Here is a 16,061-nt window from a genome sequence, read left to right on the forward strand (position 1 = left end):
ATTTCAGGGCTGCTGAGATACATGTATCAATAGTTATTGGATGGAGTGAAGAAAAGTCCAATTCAAGAGTTTGCCACATGTCAGGGAACTGGGAGTATGGGGGTTGCTGAAAGCAGAGCCCCAACCTCAGCCCTAAGGCTGCACTGAACTCTATGGAGGGATTCTCTCCAAGTCGACCGGCACCCGGTTGGTGATGTCCCGTGCTGTTGGTGAGACTTTCCAAAGTGAAAGTCCTTGAGCCCTTCATGAGTCTCTCTCCATCTCTGGGGTGTGCAGAGCAGGCTGTGTGTCTATGACCAAGACGGGTCTTACACTGGTGAGGGCCTTCCCGTGACCTGAAGCACAGTCAGAAAGTACACTGCACCGTTTTTAATTTGGCTGGACTTCCCCACCTCCCCCCATCTTTGGACCCAGACAAACATAGGACTGTTGCGTTATTTTGATTATTGTTGTTTGGTGTTTCTTTGTTTGCTGGGAGGAGGAAGGTGAGAGGAAGTTGAATTGGAAAGACAGAAAACTAGAGTCTGGTCCCTTCTCCCCCAGTGCAGGAGGGAAACGTCCTTCAGGGTCTGTTTGCTTTGCAAGGGTGTTCTTTGATGAGGTCTTTGTCTGGGGGACCCCACTGAAGTCTCAGTGTACTCAAGCTTTAGAAAAGACTATTGGCCCGTCTTTGTTTTCTTTGTTGAACTGTTTATTTTGCTTTCTTCCCACGAGGTTCCCTGGCCTCGCTCTGATAGCGCTTTTCTGCATGAATTACATTCCTCGGAGCCAAGTCTCCGAATTCTTCCAGCCCATTTGATTCCGGCCTGGGTGATTAGTCCACAGCTTCCAAGTGCCGTGGACCTCTGCTAAGCAGAGTGCTTGTAAGTGCCCCTAACACGGAGACCTAAAGACATTTTGTAACCTCATTGGCGAGAGGGTAGTGCTTCATTCTCGTTTAAAAACATAGACACAGACCTACTAGAGAATGGGCTTGAGGATATGGGGAGGGGGAAGGGTAAGCTGTGACAAAGCGAGAGAGTGGCATGGACATATATACACTACCAAACATAAGGTAGATAGCTAGTGGGAAGCAGCCGCATAGCACAGGGAGATCAGCTCAGTGCTTTGTGACCACCTAGAGGGGTGGGATAAGGAGGGTGGGAGGGAGGGAAGAGATATGGGAACATATGTATATGTATAACTGATTCACTTTGTTATAAAGCAGAAACTAACACACCATTGTAAAGCAATTATACTCCAATAAAGATGTAAAATAAATAAATAAATACATTATATGAAAAAAATAAAAAATAGCTGCTGTTGAACCATCGCTAGCTTGAAACTCATGGAAGGAGGGTACTAGTCCGACAGTTCAGGTTCATATACTCATGCCGAATTCAGTAACATAAATTGTCCTGGGCCGGGTGGGAGGGGAGCCCGCTAGCTCCATTCAAGTTAAATCTACATCTGGAATTTCATAATTATTTTGTACAAAATGCATGTCTGTGTAGAAATAATGAACAACAGTAATGAAAATTATGCAGATATCCTCATCATAGCCGTTATATTTTCTTGTGCGTATATGTTTTCTGAAGTACAATTTATGACTGAGACAGAGATGGGCAGTGAACAGACTTATGAATTATGGTTTTTTTAACCTCTACTAATATAGATTAAATATTTGATTCTTTAATGAATTATGCCTTCATGATAGGTATCGTGAAAGCATTGCAATACCGCCAGAAAAAATTCAGCTGTCTTAAGAACAAAATTCTCTAAGGAGTCTGTTCACCTGTTTTTAACCATTTTTTAACACATGAGAAACTTGACTCTGACACGCAGGTAGGGTGTGCTATACCTAACAGGGAACCTCCATTTGTTGACAATGTGCCTGGAAGTGGTTTTGACTTGAAACTTCCCTAAGGAGGACCAAAGAGTTTTTCAGAGATGATTGAACACGCAATCTGTGATGAAAATTATATGCAGTGTAAATGCCCATATAGACACAGAAGCTCTTCCTTAAGGAACTGGGGAAGGTCCCGAGCCGTGTGGCCAGGGCCTGGTTCTGGTTTCTTGGGATCCTTTATATCTTCTTGCTGGTCCTGGTTCGAACTGAGCTCTTGGTGTCAGATCTTTACGAGCCCTTGGAATGGCTGCGTGCTGCGGGGCCCAGTCTTTCTGTGAGAGTCTGTGTTCTCTTCGGCAAATACATGCATCCACTCTGCGGGATCGTGGCGCTTCTTTACACGGGGAGGATTTGTTTGGAAGATGGGAATTAAACCTCTTTTGGCTACAAGAGGCCCTTCCTCCTTGGAGTGGGCTCTGAAAACAGATCCCCCAGGGAGCCAAAACACAGCTGTTGGAATACTTCCTGTGTAACACAATTAAACATCCCTTACAAGTAGGACTGGATTACAGCTTTGCTGAGTAATCGCCTCTGAGCATTCCTCCTCTCCACCCAATAGAATGTTGGTGACATTAGCCCATGGTAATGCTTTTTTTCCGGGTTTCAAAGTGTAATTCCTGAAAATTCCAACCTAACTCGATTCCAACCTAACTCGATTGGCTTCGGATGAGTCTCTGTATAAGCTGTTTTCACAATAAATGTGGGCCTCACTCATTTCCATCTCGGCTCTGCCACAGATGCACTGGGTCCTTGAACACGGGCCCTGACCTCTCTGGGTCTCCTTGTTTTCATCTGTGAAGTAAAACCATTGGATTAAATGATCTTTCAGATGCCTTCTAACATCCCACGGTTATGGAAAGTTTAGGTTTGTTCATGGTTTTTTTCCTTAGAAGAGGAATCTATGAAAACATCCTGGCCCTGATACGTACATGCCCACGTGCCAGTTTTTTCTCCTACCCTCTTTCCTCCTGTGAAGATCTGCTGGGAGAGTCTTGCACAAACTCTGGTTGTACCTCCTGCTTTTTTCCTCACACTCTCTAGTGATGCCTTACACATCCCTGGGCCACCAGCGCACAGGGCCCCTGGGCGCCTTGTGTGCCCCGTAAATCTGTGAATGTTCAAATCAATTCCCTTTGGAGTGAAAAGGTCACTGGAAAATCCTACTGTCCTGGTTGTTTAAAAGCCTCAATAATGCTAAAATATAAGTGCATTTAAGCATGGATGCACATACTTGTATTTGTCTTGGAGTAATTTTCCTTTGTGATTAAAATTATAGACTTGATTTGAATCTAGCTTGGGTATTTACTATCAGATTACCTACTCTGTCCAAGCCCAGTTGAATTATTCAGTCCCATGTGAATCAAGTATTCAATGAAGGAGCAAATAGATAGCACATAACACAGCCTCTGGCATGTCATAAGTGTTTGACAAATGGCAGAATGACCGAATACATGTCTATTACCATATTTAAGCCATCTATTCTAAGTTCATCTTTTCTGCACCTTTTAACATCTCTGAAATTGGAATGTATCTTACAGTCTGTTGTGTTTTACGATTGCTACTGGGAAGTGGCAGTCATGAGGAAGTTTCAAGTATCTCTTTTTTTAAATTTAATTTAGTTTAATTTTGTTGGTTTCAGGTGTACAGCAACAGGTATCTCAATAAAATTACTTTGCCTTAGATTTTCCTTTTTGTGCAAGTACTACCGTGATATATGACAAAGCCTCTGTCCGAATAAGCCTGAAAGAGCTCTTTTCATAAGTATAAAGTAAAAATGGAAGGTGATGAGGAAGAACCATCCTTCTGAGTGTTTCCTAAAATAATGCTGGGTCTTTAGATCAATAGCATCTTAGCTTTGATGAAATACGGTATAGATCATATATATATTGACTGTGTAGGTTTGTAATCAACAAAAAAATTATTTCACCGTCGAGGATGTTTTTCCCCCAAGAACCCAGCTGATTTTTCCTCCATGTTGTGATAAAGGACCCAGTTGCAGACTGTAAAGTTAAAATGTAAAGAGAGTGTTTTCAAAATGCTCCTGCTGCCTGAATCGTACGAAATGAGAAAGGAGGCCAACTTCAGCCTGAAAGGGTGTAAAGCAGGGAAGTGTATGTTGCCTGCTGGTTGTGCTGGTGTATTTGTGCGGATGCAAAGCACAGGCTCTCAGAGGGTAAGACTTCATGATTAATGGTGTTTATTCTTGACAGAAGCCTCCTTTATTTATCTGCAATACAGTTTAGCGATTTTATCAGGCACCTGAATGAGAAATATTCAGTCATACCAATATTGCAGTGTCAATTGAGTAGAGTCACTTTTTATTATATCTTTCTGCCTTATCACCTGCACAGTAATTTTCTAGCAGAGGTTTGATATGGAAAGGCTGGATTTAGCTGTACTTGACACAAAGCCTCTTCAATTTCCCCTAAAAGTTCAGGCTGCTCTTAGAAATGTGTGTGTGTGTCTGTGTGTGTGTATAATATATAAACCCTCTCTGTTATCCAAGCAATTTCAGGATATGAAAGAATAAAGATAAAATGCACAAACCTGGATGGGAAAAGTGCTGTTAATATAAAAACATCTAATAGCCATGAACTCACTGGTAAAAGCTCCTTTAGGGTTTAAGCTGAGGCTCAGTACCGAACCGTTTGCATGGCTCCATGGTCGCAATTTCTGCTCATCCAAATCCAATCAACATAAAGCCAGACGCTTTCATTTCTCCAGAGAGAAATATGAAAGTTGAAGACCAGAGTGGCCAGGGGCAGGGGGACATCAGTCGCAGTGATGATGGCAATGCCATTCAAAAGAGGGAGACGCAAGAGGGAGGAGATATGGGGATGTATGTATGCGTATAGCTGATTCACTTTGTTATACAGCAGCAACTAACACACCATTGTAAAGCAATTCTACTCCAATAAAGATGTTAAAAAAATAAAAAATAGAATGCGGAAAAAAAAAAAAGAGGGAGCAAAAGACATAGAAACAAACTTATGGTGACCAAAGGGGAGCAGGGGGAGGGATAAATTAGGAGTTTGGGCTTAACATATACACACTACTATATATAACATAAATAACTAACAAGGACCTACCATATATAGCACAGGGAACTATACTCAATATCTTATAATAACCTATAATGGAAAAGAATGTGAAAAAGAGTATATATATAACTGACTCAGCTGTACACCTGAAACTAACGCAACATTGTAAATCAACTATGTTTCAATAAAATTTTTTTAAAAAAATGAAAAAGAGGGAGCAAAGAAGGAAAATGAGACTCAAGTGAAGTGTCACTGAATGTTCAAACTACCCTTTATTCAAGTTACAGACTTGGTAACATGAATTGTCAAAACTGCTCAAAGGCAGACGGAAACAAATGGTTTGAATCATAGAAAACATTGGATTTTAGGACCAAAAGATACTGTAACCCTGGTGGGTGGAGTGGAGATCATCTCATCCAGATCCTCACATTTTACAGATGAGAAAAGTAAAGCCCAAAGAGTGGGCTTTAGAAAGGCTGTGGTCCCATGCAGGTTCTCTGAGGGTAATCTGAACAGGTGATTTCCACACGTCATATAGATATTCCCAGTAAGTTCAATCCATCCTTACTTGTGGTGTCAGAAGACTTGCTTTCATGGGGAAGAACAGAGTGCAGTAAGAGGCTGTGTGCTTCCTTTCCCAGTGGCCAGACGGATCTTCAGCCTCTCATGATGTCATTCCCTTTGCCTGGAGCAAAGTTCTCCGAAGCCGGGATGACAAGAACCCTAGGAGCCGGGATGACAAGAACCCTAGGACATTGCTGTGTCCTTATGTAGAGCTTAATGCTTCTTTCCTATGGAATGATATAGACAAATTGTTCCCCCAGGATATTAGATCATTAGATATACACCTTTCATATTTAACTTATTTTGGAAGAGTTTGACACCCTCAGTGTGTAACTGAAAGTGGGGTCTGGCTGCTCACCGCTCAAAAGCCAATAAAGAGGCAAGGTTGGTGGAAAGGAAAGTTTGCTTTATTTTATAGCCCTTGAGAAGGAACTAAAAGTCCTTGACTACGCTTAACGACTAAATTATTATTATTTGGTCTCCTTTGACTGCTTTCCTTTGTTTCTCCATTTTCTCACTTCTCTGATTAAACTTATTTTTTGGCTAAAGTTTTCCACAGACAAAAGGCAGGCAGAGGACATGGGTTGGGGGGCGGAGCAAGGACCATAGGGTCCGGTTCCATTTCAAGAAGGGTTAAAAGTCTAGAATATCAAGAAATGTGTCTGGTATATAAAGTCTTGATCAACATGAAGTAGAGTCTCACAAGATCTAATTCCAGTTAAATCTAAAGAGCATGGCACTTTAAAAGGGCCTCTTATTTTCACCTTTACGAAGCCAGAGGCCCCTAGCAAACCTGGGGGATCTTCTTCTGGAGGAGAGCTATTTAGATAATAATAGTTCCTTGATGGACATCTCTGTTTTCACTTAAAATAGGGGTGATTTAAAGCCTGAGGGAAAGTGTGAGTCAGAGGCATCTTGCCAAGGATGATAAGAGACAACCCAGTAAACGCTCTAGTCTGTAGTTAACAGTCATCGTAATAATTACAAGGACTGTGATGATGATGGTCCCAGAGAAAAAGTCCACACCAGCTCCTGTCCTGGAAGACACACCTGAGCTCAACGTGCCAGACTGCTGTTGATAAAGGAGTTATTTGAGCTGGTTCTTGAAGTAATGCTTGCAAAAATCAGTTAAAACAGCAGCCTCGGGGCTTCCCTGGTGGCACAGTGGTTGAGAGCCCGCCTGCCGATGCAGGGGACACGGGTTTGTGCCCTGGTCTGGGAAGATCCCACATGCCGCAGAGCGGCTGGGCCCGTGAGCCATGGCCGCTGAGCCTGCGTGTCCGGAGCCTGTGCTCCGCCATGGGAGAGGCCACAACAGTGAGAGGCCCACGTACCGCAAAAAAAAAACAAAACAAAACAAAACAAAAAGCAGCCTCATCTCTCCTTGGGTCAGCGTTCCAGATGCACCTGTCTTTGTTATAAATGTCCTCCATACCATCTATAAGAGGACTCAACATGAAGCAAGGATTAAACTGTGGAAGCTAACTTCCTGTTTCTAATTAATTATGTCCACTCAGTATCTGAAGCCTCCAGCTGGGAGGCTTCTCACTTAAATCCTGGCTTGGGGCTCTTGAGATGTTTTAAGTATCTGTTGACGTTAAATGGTGGAAATTTCCAGGTAAGTGATATAAGCACAGGCTTGTTTGTTTAGTTAATTAAATCAGCAGTTCTAATTGAATCTTGTGTACTACTTTACTGTCCTGTTTCCTTATACCTGGCGGGTATTGTGGCTCAAATTCTACCAGAGGGTGTCATAGTTGATAGAATTCTACATTTTCAGAAAACGTTAACACCTGAAAGAAAGAAAGAAAGAAAGAAGGAAAGGAGGAAAGAAGGAAAGAAAGAAAGTAAAAAGAAAAGAAAGGGAAGAAAGAGAAGAAAGAAAATGTAACACTGAGGAACAAACGCCATAGGACCCAGAGATTTTCTAGATGCTGTAATTTCATGAGACTCAGTCCTTGGTCACTCCACACTGTTGTGTTTCAACATCTTTCTGTTTTGAAGTGTGTTTTCTTCTTGGAAAAGGACATTAGTTTGCCATTTTGCCTGCTGTTTGTGGGGGGGTATTGGTAATTCATCAAATACCAAACAATTCCAATCTATTAGAATCAGTGGAAAGTTGGCAGGAATGTCAGAGAAATCAGACTTTGAAATTTTCGTCCCCGCACCACCTCGTTTTCTTTTTTCATGGCAGTGAAGTTACAGAATAATCATGCCCTTGAATTTACTTTCGGGGGAAAAAAAAATCCCTTCCGTTTTACTATGGTCAGGTAAAGTCACTAATCTCTTTGCTTTGTCCAAAGAGGATCGGGGGCACCCTCCTAGATGACACCAAGGATGTCAGGAGAGCTAAAACCAGGCCGGCTCCAGAACTGAGGAAAGGAATGCACAAGGATGCAATGAAAGCAGCGTGGCTTTAGCCTTGACCACCCAGAGCTCTAGTAGCAACAGCAGCAGTAGGAATGAGCGTGTTGGTCACAGGGGCCAACATTTACTGAGAACTTACCACGTAACAGGTCCCCGGCTAAATGCTTTATGTATATTTTCTTATTAAACATTAAATAGTACAGCTCTTGGGCTTCCCTGGTGGCGCAGTGTTGAGAATCCGCCTGCCGATGCAGGGGACACGGGTTCGTGCCCCGGTCCGGGAAGTTCCTGCATGCCATGGAGCGGCTGGGCCCGTGAGCCATGGCCGCTGAGCCTGTGCATCCGGAGCCTGTGCTCCGCAACGGAAGAGGCCACACAGCGGTGAGAGGCCCGTGTACTGCAAAAAATAAAAAATAAAAAAAATAAGAAGGTCATTCTCAAATCCCTTGAAATGATGTTTCCCCATTAAAACAAATATTTCTCTCCCTTTCTCTCTCTCTCTCTCTTTTTTTTTTTTGTTAAAGAAATCAACCATAGCCCTTGAATTCTCCGTCTAAGAAAATATTCAGCCTCTTAGCATTAACGTGTACATTAAGTGATGTCCCTTCACCTTCAGTGGCTACTTCTATCCAAATCTTATCTACTCTTGGCAGCACAGTTCATGTTGCATATTTTACGTAACCAGACTGCATCCTGGAAGGCTCCTGTTGATGCATTTTGACCCATCAGATAAGACTTGTTCTATATACACTTTATGTGTGTGTGCCTTCGCCTCCCCCCATTTGACTATAAACTCTTTGAGAGCAGGGACCAAATGACCATATATTATGTTTCTTGAAATCCCCCAAAGTGCTAAAATCATAATGGATTCTTAGTAAATGTATTTTCAATTAAATGTATATCGAATGAACATCTCATTGAAATATTCATCTGTGTGGTTATACATGTAGCTTTTCAAAATTGAAATCCAATATGGTAAATTTGTAAAAGGCCTAGGTCAGTTAAAAATTCATGGGAAATACTCTTTACCTGCAGAAAAGATGAAAATGAGGTTTGAAACTGAACCATCTTATCAGCTAGCAGTTTCCCTGGCAGTTCCATGGAGCAGATATTTCCAGAGGTGTGGACAAGGTTAGGGGCTCGGAAAGTGATAGTAGAGCCTCCGGGACTAGGAAAAGTTTGAGGAGGTTACCAGCCCTAGCCTGAAGGTGCAGGCAGAGGACAAGGGCAGTGAGGGCTAGAGCCAAGGAAGAAGGGTCGCACTTGGGGAGCGGGGCCCTTGCGGGGAAGAATGCCACCAGCAGAACTGTAACTAGTGGAAGGAAGTGAGGGGAGTTCATACCCTGACTTGTCTCCCCTCTGCCGCCAGTTCCTGCCGGTGCATCTGCGTAGTGGAATCCCGAGGGAAAGGGAGCCTGCTGATTCAGACCACAGAGTGCAGCCTTCGGGGCATGCAGAGGTTCCGGGGTGAAGGCTGGCAAAGTGGGAAATAACCAGCACACGCATGTGTACATTGCAGGGGCGCGTGATGACTCTGGGGCAGCAGTTATCCGAAAACTCACCTTGAATAGAGAAAAAGACCAAGTTCAGGACTATGCAGATTTCCAACGATGTCTAGCGTATGAGCCGCGGACATTTTCGTTATTTGTTTCTGTCGCTGTATGGAAAGCGACATGTTTTATTACAAATTTGGTTTATTAGAACTGTGCTTATTGAGTAATTAATTAGTTGATTAAAAATACATTATAAGGGGTAGCTCCCCTTTGTTGTCTGTTAAGCCACTACTTGAATATGAAGAGTGTGTACTTTTTATGGAAAGAACAAAATTAAACAAAAATTAACTTATGTAGAAAAAAAAACCCCAGCATCTCAGTCTTCTGGTAGTTGAAGCTCTCATGCGTACTGCAGAATGCAAGGGGTATGTGTACATTTCCAGTGTTCCAAGCAACATGAAAGCGAATTGTAATAATCCAGCCTATAAACCTTGTTTAATGCTCTCATAATGGGTAATGCAAGTGATGGAATACTGTGATTTTAATCTTGGCATTTTAGTAACCCAATAAGATAGATGAAAAGGCAGTAACAAATTAGATTATATAATGATATTTCATTTTAACTAAGAAGTCCAGTTATTCTCTGCAGTACATGTTTTTTTTGTTTTTAAGTTTATCATAGTATAATGTTTAAAAGGCTCTAATAAGAATCCTCTACTCTTTTCATTGTAATCTATTTTCATGACCTTATAAAAGGATTAATCCAAAGTTAAATTATTTCCACAAACAAACACAAACTTTATATTACTTTATTGTCTTTGGGGAGAACATAAAAATAATCCCCACCTGCTTTCTTGTCTGAAGCTATACTTCATTTATCCATTGGGCGATATGGAAACAAAGTGGCAGCCACACCTTGGGTCTTCATGGCCTTGGGAAGACAGAGAGGTGGAAGCAGTATAGGGGACGTTATCCCTGGGTGGGCAGGCCGGGGTCTTAAATGCATGAGCCAAGATGCAGAGGTCATGGAACCATAGCTCCTCCCCTCGGTGATGCTCTGGCCACCCAGACAACCCTCTACAGCTTGCACATCTTTTTCCTAGACAGCAGTTTTATGATTTAGCTTGAGGGGGTCACAGGCCTATTTCTATACTCTTTGGCTACAACATAAACAGTGTGGGATCCCTGTTCTTGGAGCAGTTCTAAATTTCAGTGTTCTTCCCGGAATGTTTGTTTGTTGTTTGTTTTTTTTCCTCCATGGTTTGTGTTTGTCTTCCAACCACGGAGCCACGTATAGCCCCAGAAAAGAGAGAACCGAAAGCTACAAAGGCAGAGGGAGTCATGAGAGGCCAACAGTAATCTTCAATTCAATCTCTGTGTGTATCTACTAAAATATAAACCGAGAAAGTGACACCTATAATTTTTTTTCCTCGTGCGCCTGTAATCCACAAATGAAGATGTTTAGCAAGCTTGACAAATATTTACCAGGTCAACTTTAGGATAGTTTTTGAAATGATATATGTCATTTATATGGAAAACTTGGTGACTGCCTTCCTGACATTTCCCACCTCTTCTTTCTTCAATAGAATTCACCCCTCTGGCCGTCAATTTGAATGGCTCTTTCTTCCAGCGGTGAATACACATCTGCCTATTAAATATAAAGTCTTCCCTTTCAGATTTGCTTTACAGTTAAAAGCAAAATAAATGACAAATGATCTAGATGCCAAGAATTTGGAGATGACTCTGTTAGGTAAGGTTAAAAGCAGCTTTATTGAAAAATTGTAGTTTATGTATGTTTACATCCATGTCAGGTGGCTGCCACGGCCATTGTAGTTCAAGGCTAGGTGCTCAGCTTTGATGACTTAGAAAGCCGTTTTTGTCAGTCTTCAGTGCTAGAGGAGGGTCATGCTAGCCCAACTCACAAGAGCCTGATTTGGAGACAGAAAGAATACGTCATCAACTTTCAGTGAGAAATTGAACAGCAAGGAAATGAGAACACCAGTCTCCAAAAGTCTTGCTATTTGGACATTTGTTTGCTGAACTGAAAACAGGTGACACACAAAAAAGTTGATGGATGGTTCTTACAACCACCAAGAACATCAGCGGCCACCACCATTTACTGAGTGCCCTTTGCCGGTGGTGACAGCAGCCCTGGCAGAGAAGTGTTATTGTTCCATGTTGTGTATAAGGAAACACGCCTCAGTGACAGAGTCAAGGGTGAGCCTGAGTTCAAGTCCAGTTCCTTCAGAGCTCTTGCATTTAATGATAACTGAGTTCATGTTCTTCACCACCTTGTGTGGTTTTATGATTTTGAGTGGAGGTCCTGGGAACCCCGAGGAGATGCTCCCGGGATACTGACAGGTTGGGGAACAAAGCAGACAGGTGTGTTTCCACCATACGATATGCTTTGAAAAAAGGGTTCCAATATTTCAGTGTTTGAAAACCACATAGTATGCTATATTTGCCATCCCTCATATGCATGTGTGTGTTTATGTGTATGTATGAGTATATATGTACATATATACATTTGTCTCTGTTGTATATGTGTATATATTAGGAGTGGAATATATTAGTATAGTTTGTGAAATAAGTTGTATGCACGTATTCAGCATTTATTAGATACTAGGCTCAGTACATGAGGCTTTAGTTATATTCACTTGCCAAGACCCCCAAGAGGTAGGTATCCTCCCCATTGGACTATTTAGGACAAGAAGGGGGTGAGTATCACGGCCAAGGTCACACAGCTGCTGTCCCATCCACGTCGGTTCCCCTTCAGCCCTGAGCCCTCCCATCGTACCACTGCTCTGATGGTCTGACTCAACTGTCCCCAGAATTCCTGATGACCCTTCCCTGAATGACCCTCGTTAGACATTTTCCTGTTGTATCCTGGGGATGGCTGGCCTTTGACTACTAGATGGTTCTTTTCTTTAGGGCAGTTGATATCTTGCAGCTTTTTTTTTTTTTTTTTTTGAATTGGAGTATAATTGCTTTACAATGCTGTGTCAGTTTCTGCTGTGTAACAAAGTGAATCAGTTATACATATGTTCCCATATCTCTTCCCTCTTGGGTCTCCCTCCGTCCCACCCTCCCTATCCCACCCCTCCAGGTGGTCACAAAGCACCGAGCTGATCTTCCTGTGCTGTGCGGCTGCTTCCCACGAGCTATCTACCTTACATTTGTTAGTGTATATATGTCCATGCCTCTCTCTCGCTTTGTCACAGCTCACCCTTCCCCCTCCCCATATCCTCAAGTCCGTTCTCCAGTAGGTCTGTGTCTTTATTCCCATCTTACCCCTAGGTTCTTCATGACATTATTTTTCTTAAATTCCATATATATGTGTTAGCATACGGTATTTGTCTTTCTCTTTCTGACTTACTTCACTCTGCATGACAGACTCTGTGTCTATCCACCTCATCACAAATAGCTCAGTTTTGTTCCTTTTTATGGCTGAGTAATATTCCATTGTATATAATGCCACATCTCCTTTATCCATTCATCCAATGATGGACACTTAGGTTGTTTCCATTTGCAGCTTTCTTAGTTGCATTCCTGTCTGAAAGCATGTCCCACCGTCTCGTTGAGAAATAGCTGACTCCATACCTTCCCAGCATCATCTCCAGAGGGGAGGGACAGGCATGGGTACGACATTCACCAGAGTGCGTGGAGTTTCCTGACTTCGTCTCCAAATCCTGGAGGGACCAACCCTCTTCTCTGCTGTTGCTCCTGAGGGGTGTGGAAGGGAGGATGGAGCCTGGGCATTCCTGCTGGGGAAGATGTGTCCAGATCTTGATTCCTTACTCATCGACTGGTTACCCTCAGTCTTCCTGTGAGAGCAGGTCAAATGAAAGTGAAAGGGAGGAGGCAGACATCAGGCTTCCACAGATCTGTGAGGAGAGAAAAGCATCAGCCGTCTCCTGGCTTCCCTGCTTCTTTGGGACTGGTGAGCACCCCAGCCCGATATCTATAATCTTCATGCTGTTCTAAGTGCCGATTTTTTTCCATCCATGATTCTTCAATGGAATCGAGGCTTCAGGGAATATTCTTACTACCATGCTCAATTCTAGAACTTGAGACAAATTACAGGTTCCAATTTTTTGCCTAACGAAGAAACCAATTAGCAGTGTCATTGCTTCACTGATTTTTAGTTCATAGTGTTCAGACCGAGTTTCTCGTGGATCCTAAGAAAAGCTCGTCTAGGAGGTATCATCTCATGGATGTCTTGAAATGTCTGCTTTTTTATATTTCTGCGGCACCTGTCTCTCATCACAAATCTACAAATGAGCCTGTTACTTGATAATAATCACTTGCGAATCGGATTGGGAGGATTGATTTTCCTTTGTGGTAGAAAATGAATGAATGAATTCGAGCGTCTGGTGTGCTCTAAGGTAGTGACAGGTCTAAATGGAGCGTCAGATTTAACCAGTGACACAGAGCTAACTTATTTTGTAGTAAAGAGCTAAAATAGGATAGACTCATAGGTCTTGCCAATTTCTATTTAAGAACAAGGAATTTTTACTGATTTTTGAGTGGGTATGGAAAGCCTCAAGTTGTTTGGAAAAGAAATAGCTATTTTCAGGTGGTGACTTCTCACTCCGCCAACATGTAAATTTAGAAAACTCTGGATTTTTATTTTATTTCACCCAAAGTGACATCTGAAGAACAAATAAAAAGCCTCTTTTTTTTTTTTTTAAGTTCAAAACGAAAAAAAAGAGTAAGAAGGAACAAGTAAGAAAATCCTCTCCCTCCCGTGTGTTTTAACCTCTTTGATTTTCTACTGAGAAGATCCATGATCTGAGCTTTGGGTTCATTTAACTCAGTGCCCTTCGAGGAGCTGGCTTCTCCCAGGACTCTGTTCTGACAGGGCTGGGGGCCAGAGCCCAGCTGCAACTGCAGGCTGCATGTGCCTTTGCTTGGGAGGCGGGATGAGAAAATGTGTTTCTCCTCCTTTTCCTTTCACTCCTGAAGCCAGCGCCACAAGAGGAGTTTGCAGTTCTCAGAACATCCCTCTCTATCACGGTCTCGCCTTTTTATGGCCATATTCTCTGTGAATGAAAAAAGGGAAAGTACAAGTGTTCAGCCCGTCAGAGCCAGTTCACTGGATTATCCACACAAAACGTTTTCTATTAGAGGAGGAACAGGGCGGCGAGGGGGGGGTTCCACAGACTGGCCGTTCTGGAAATGCCTGTCCCTGGGGCTTGGGGGTGGCTCTGGGGAGGGAATTCCCTGGAGTGGATGAGGTATGGTGGCAGCAAGGTATGCCTTAGCATTTATTTTCAGCAGCCAGAAGCTCACATTCTACCTTTGCTCATTATAACTACGGCATGAGCTTGATCAAAACCCTGACCTTTTCCAACTTTCTAACCCCAGGAGCGCTTCATTACGGATTGTTCACTGAACGCGGCTGATCAGGAAGCCAGCCACATGCAGAACGGCTATGAGAGGAAGCTGCCTCCCAGGGCTGCTGCTCACGGAGCAGGGGGGCTGCCTTCAAAACAGGGAAACCCATATCTGTGAAACTGGGTTTGCTCACAACCTCAAGACCCAGAACACTCAAGCTGGAGCACCTATGTACAGAGTGTCAATTTCATGTTTCTTACAGACTTTTGCAATTAGTCTCTTTTCTCATTTGTAGGCATCTCTGCCACGTGCATGCACAGACTCCCAGACCGGAAGAATCTTCCTTCCTTTCTTTCTCTCTCCATCCCTCCCTTCCTAGCTTCCTTCCTTCCTCTCCCTCCCTCCTTCCTTTCTTTCTTTTTCTTTCTTTACTTTCTTTTTTTTTTTTTTTCTTTTAATGCAGTACCATGATGGTGAGAGACACGTTCAATGGTAAAATTAACATTCAGGTCAAATGGAAAATAGAATCGCAGCTACTACTATAAGCTCAGATGCCTGTTTAGAATTTCTTCTCATGAGGAAAACCAAAGGGCTTTATTCTCCTATATTCTGAGTGCCAGGAAACTTCTCAGAGGTCCGTTTTCTTTGCCCGAGTAGCATTCTACCTACACGATGTCACCGTTATCTTAAGGTCCTAGTGCTGGAAATGTATATGCCTGATCTTCTTTCCCCCAAGACGCCTTGAGTTCACATAAAATTTTACTTATTTTCTTTCACAGACAGCCTCTGCCTACGGAGCTCTTGGTCTCATGCGTATACCTCTTGTGTCTGCTTTTCTTTTTACCTAGGCCTTCTGCCTTATCTAGTAGCCCCACGTATTCCGACCTGCCCTTCATCAGGATCTCCCCGCATCGGAATCCCGCTGCAGCTTCTGAGTCCCCCTTCAGCCCTCCGCATCCCTACATCAACCCCTACATGGACTACATCCGGTCCCTACACAGCAGCCCGTCCCTCTCCATGATTTCGGCCGCCCGCGGGCTGAGCCCCACAGATGGTGAGTCTCAGACCAGCCTGTCTGCTTCCGTACATCATGCCTCTCCTGGAACGGGGCACAGAGTAACTGGTGCTTCTTGAGTCCCGTGTGCCGGGCGCTGTGCTAAGTGATGTGATTACGTGCTTTCATTTCAGCCTCATGACACCTCCATGAGGGTGGGATATTATGTCCATTTTCAGGTGAGGATAAGGGCAGAGGGTCCAAGTAACTTGAAACCTGGTTGACTGGCTAGTAAGTGGCAGAGGTGGTACTCAGAGCCAGAATGCGCTGATGCCCAAATCCTTGCGCTCATTCACTGCTGTGTTCTATGGCTTCAC

General features: G+C 43.2%; 1 protein-coding gene across 1 annotated transcript in view; it reads left to right on the forward strand.

The window, feature by feature from the left end:
- Positions 1-16,061, forward strand: part of GLI3 (GLI family zinc finger 3) — a 281,368-nt gene that overhangs the window by 176,706 nt on the left and 88,601 nt on the right. The window contains exon 5 of the mRNA XM_065883363.1: positions 15,539-15,744. Coding sequence (XP_065739435.1) covers positions 15,539-15,744 — 206 coding nt within the window. The remainder of the gene's footprint in view (positions 1-15,538; positions 15,745-16,061) is intronic.

This window comes from Phocoena phocoena, chromosome 9, assembly GCF_963924675.1.
Source record: "Phocoena phocoena chromosome 9, mPhoPho1.1, whole genome shotgun sequence".
Lineage (NCBI taxonomy): Eukaryota > Metazoa > Chordata > Mammalia > Artiodactyla > Phocoenidae > Phocoena > Phocoena phocoena.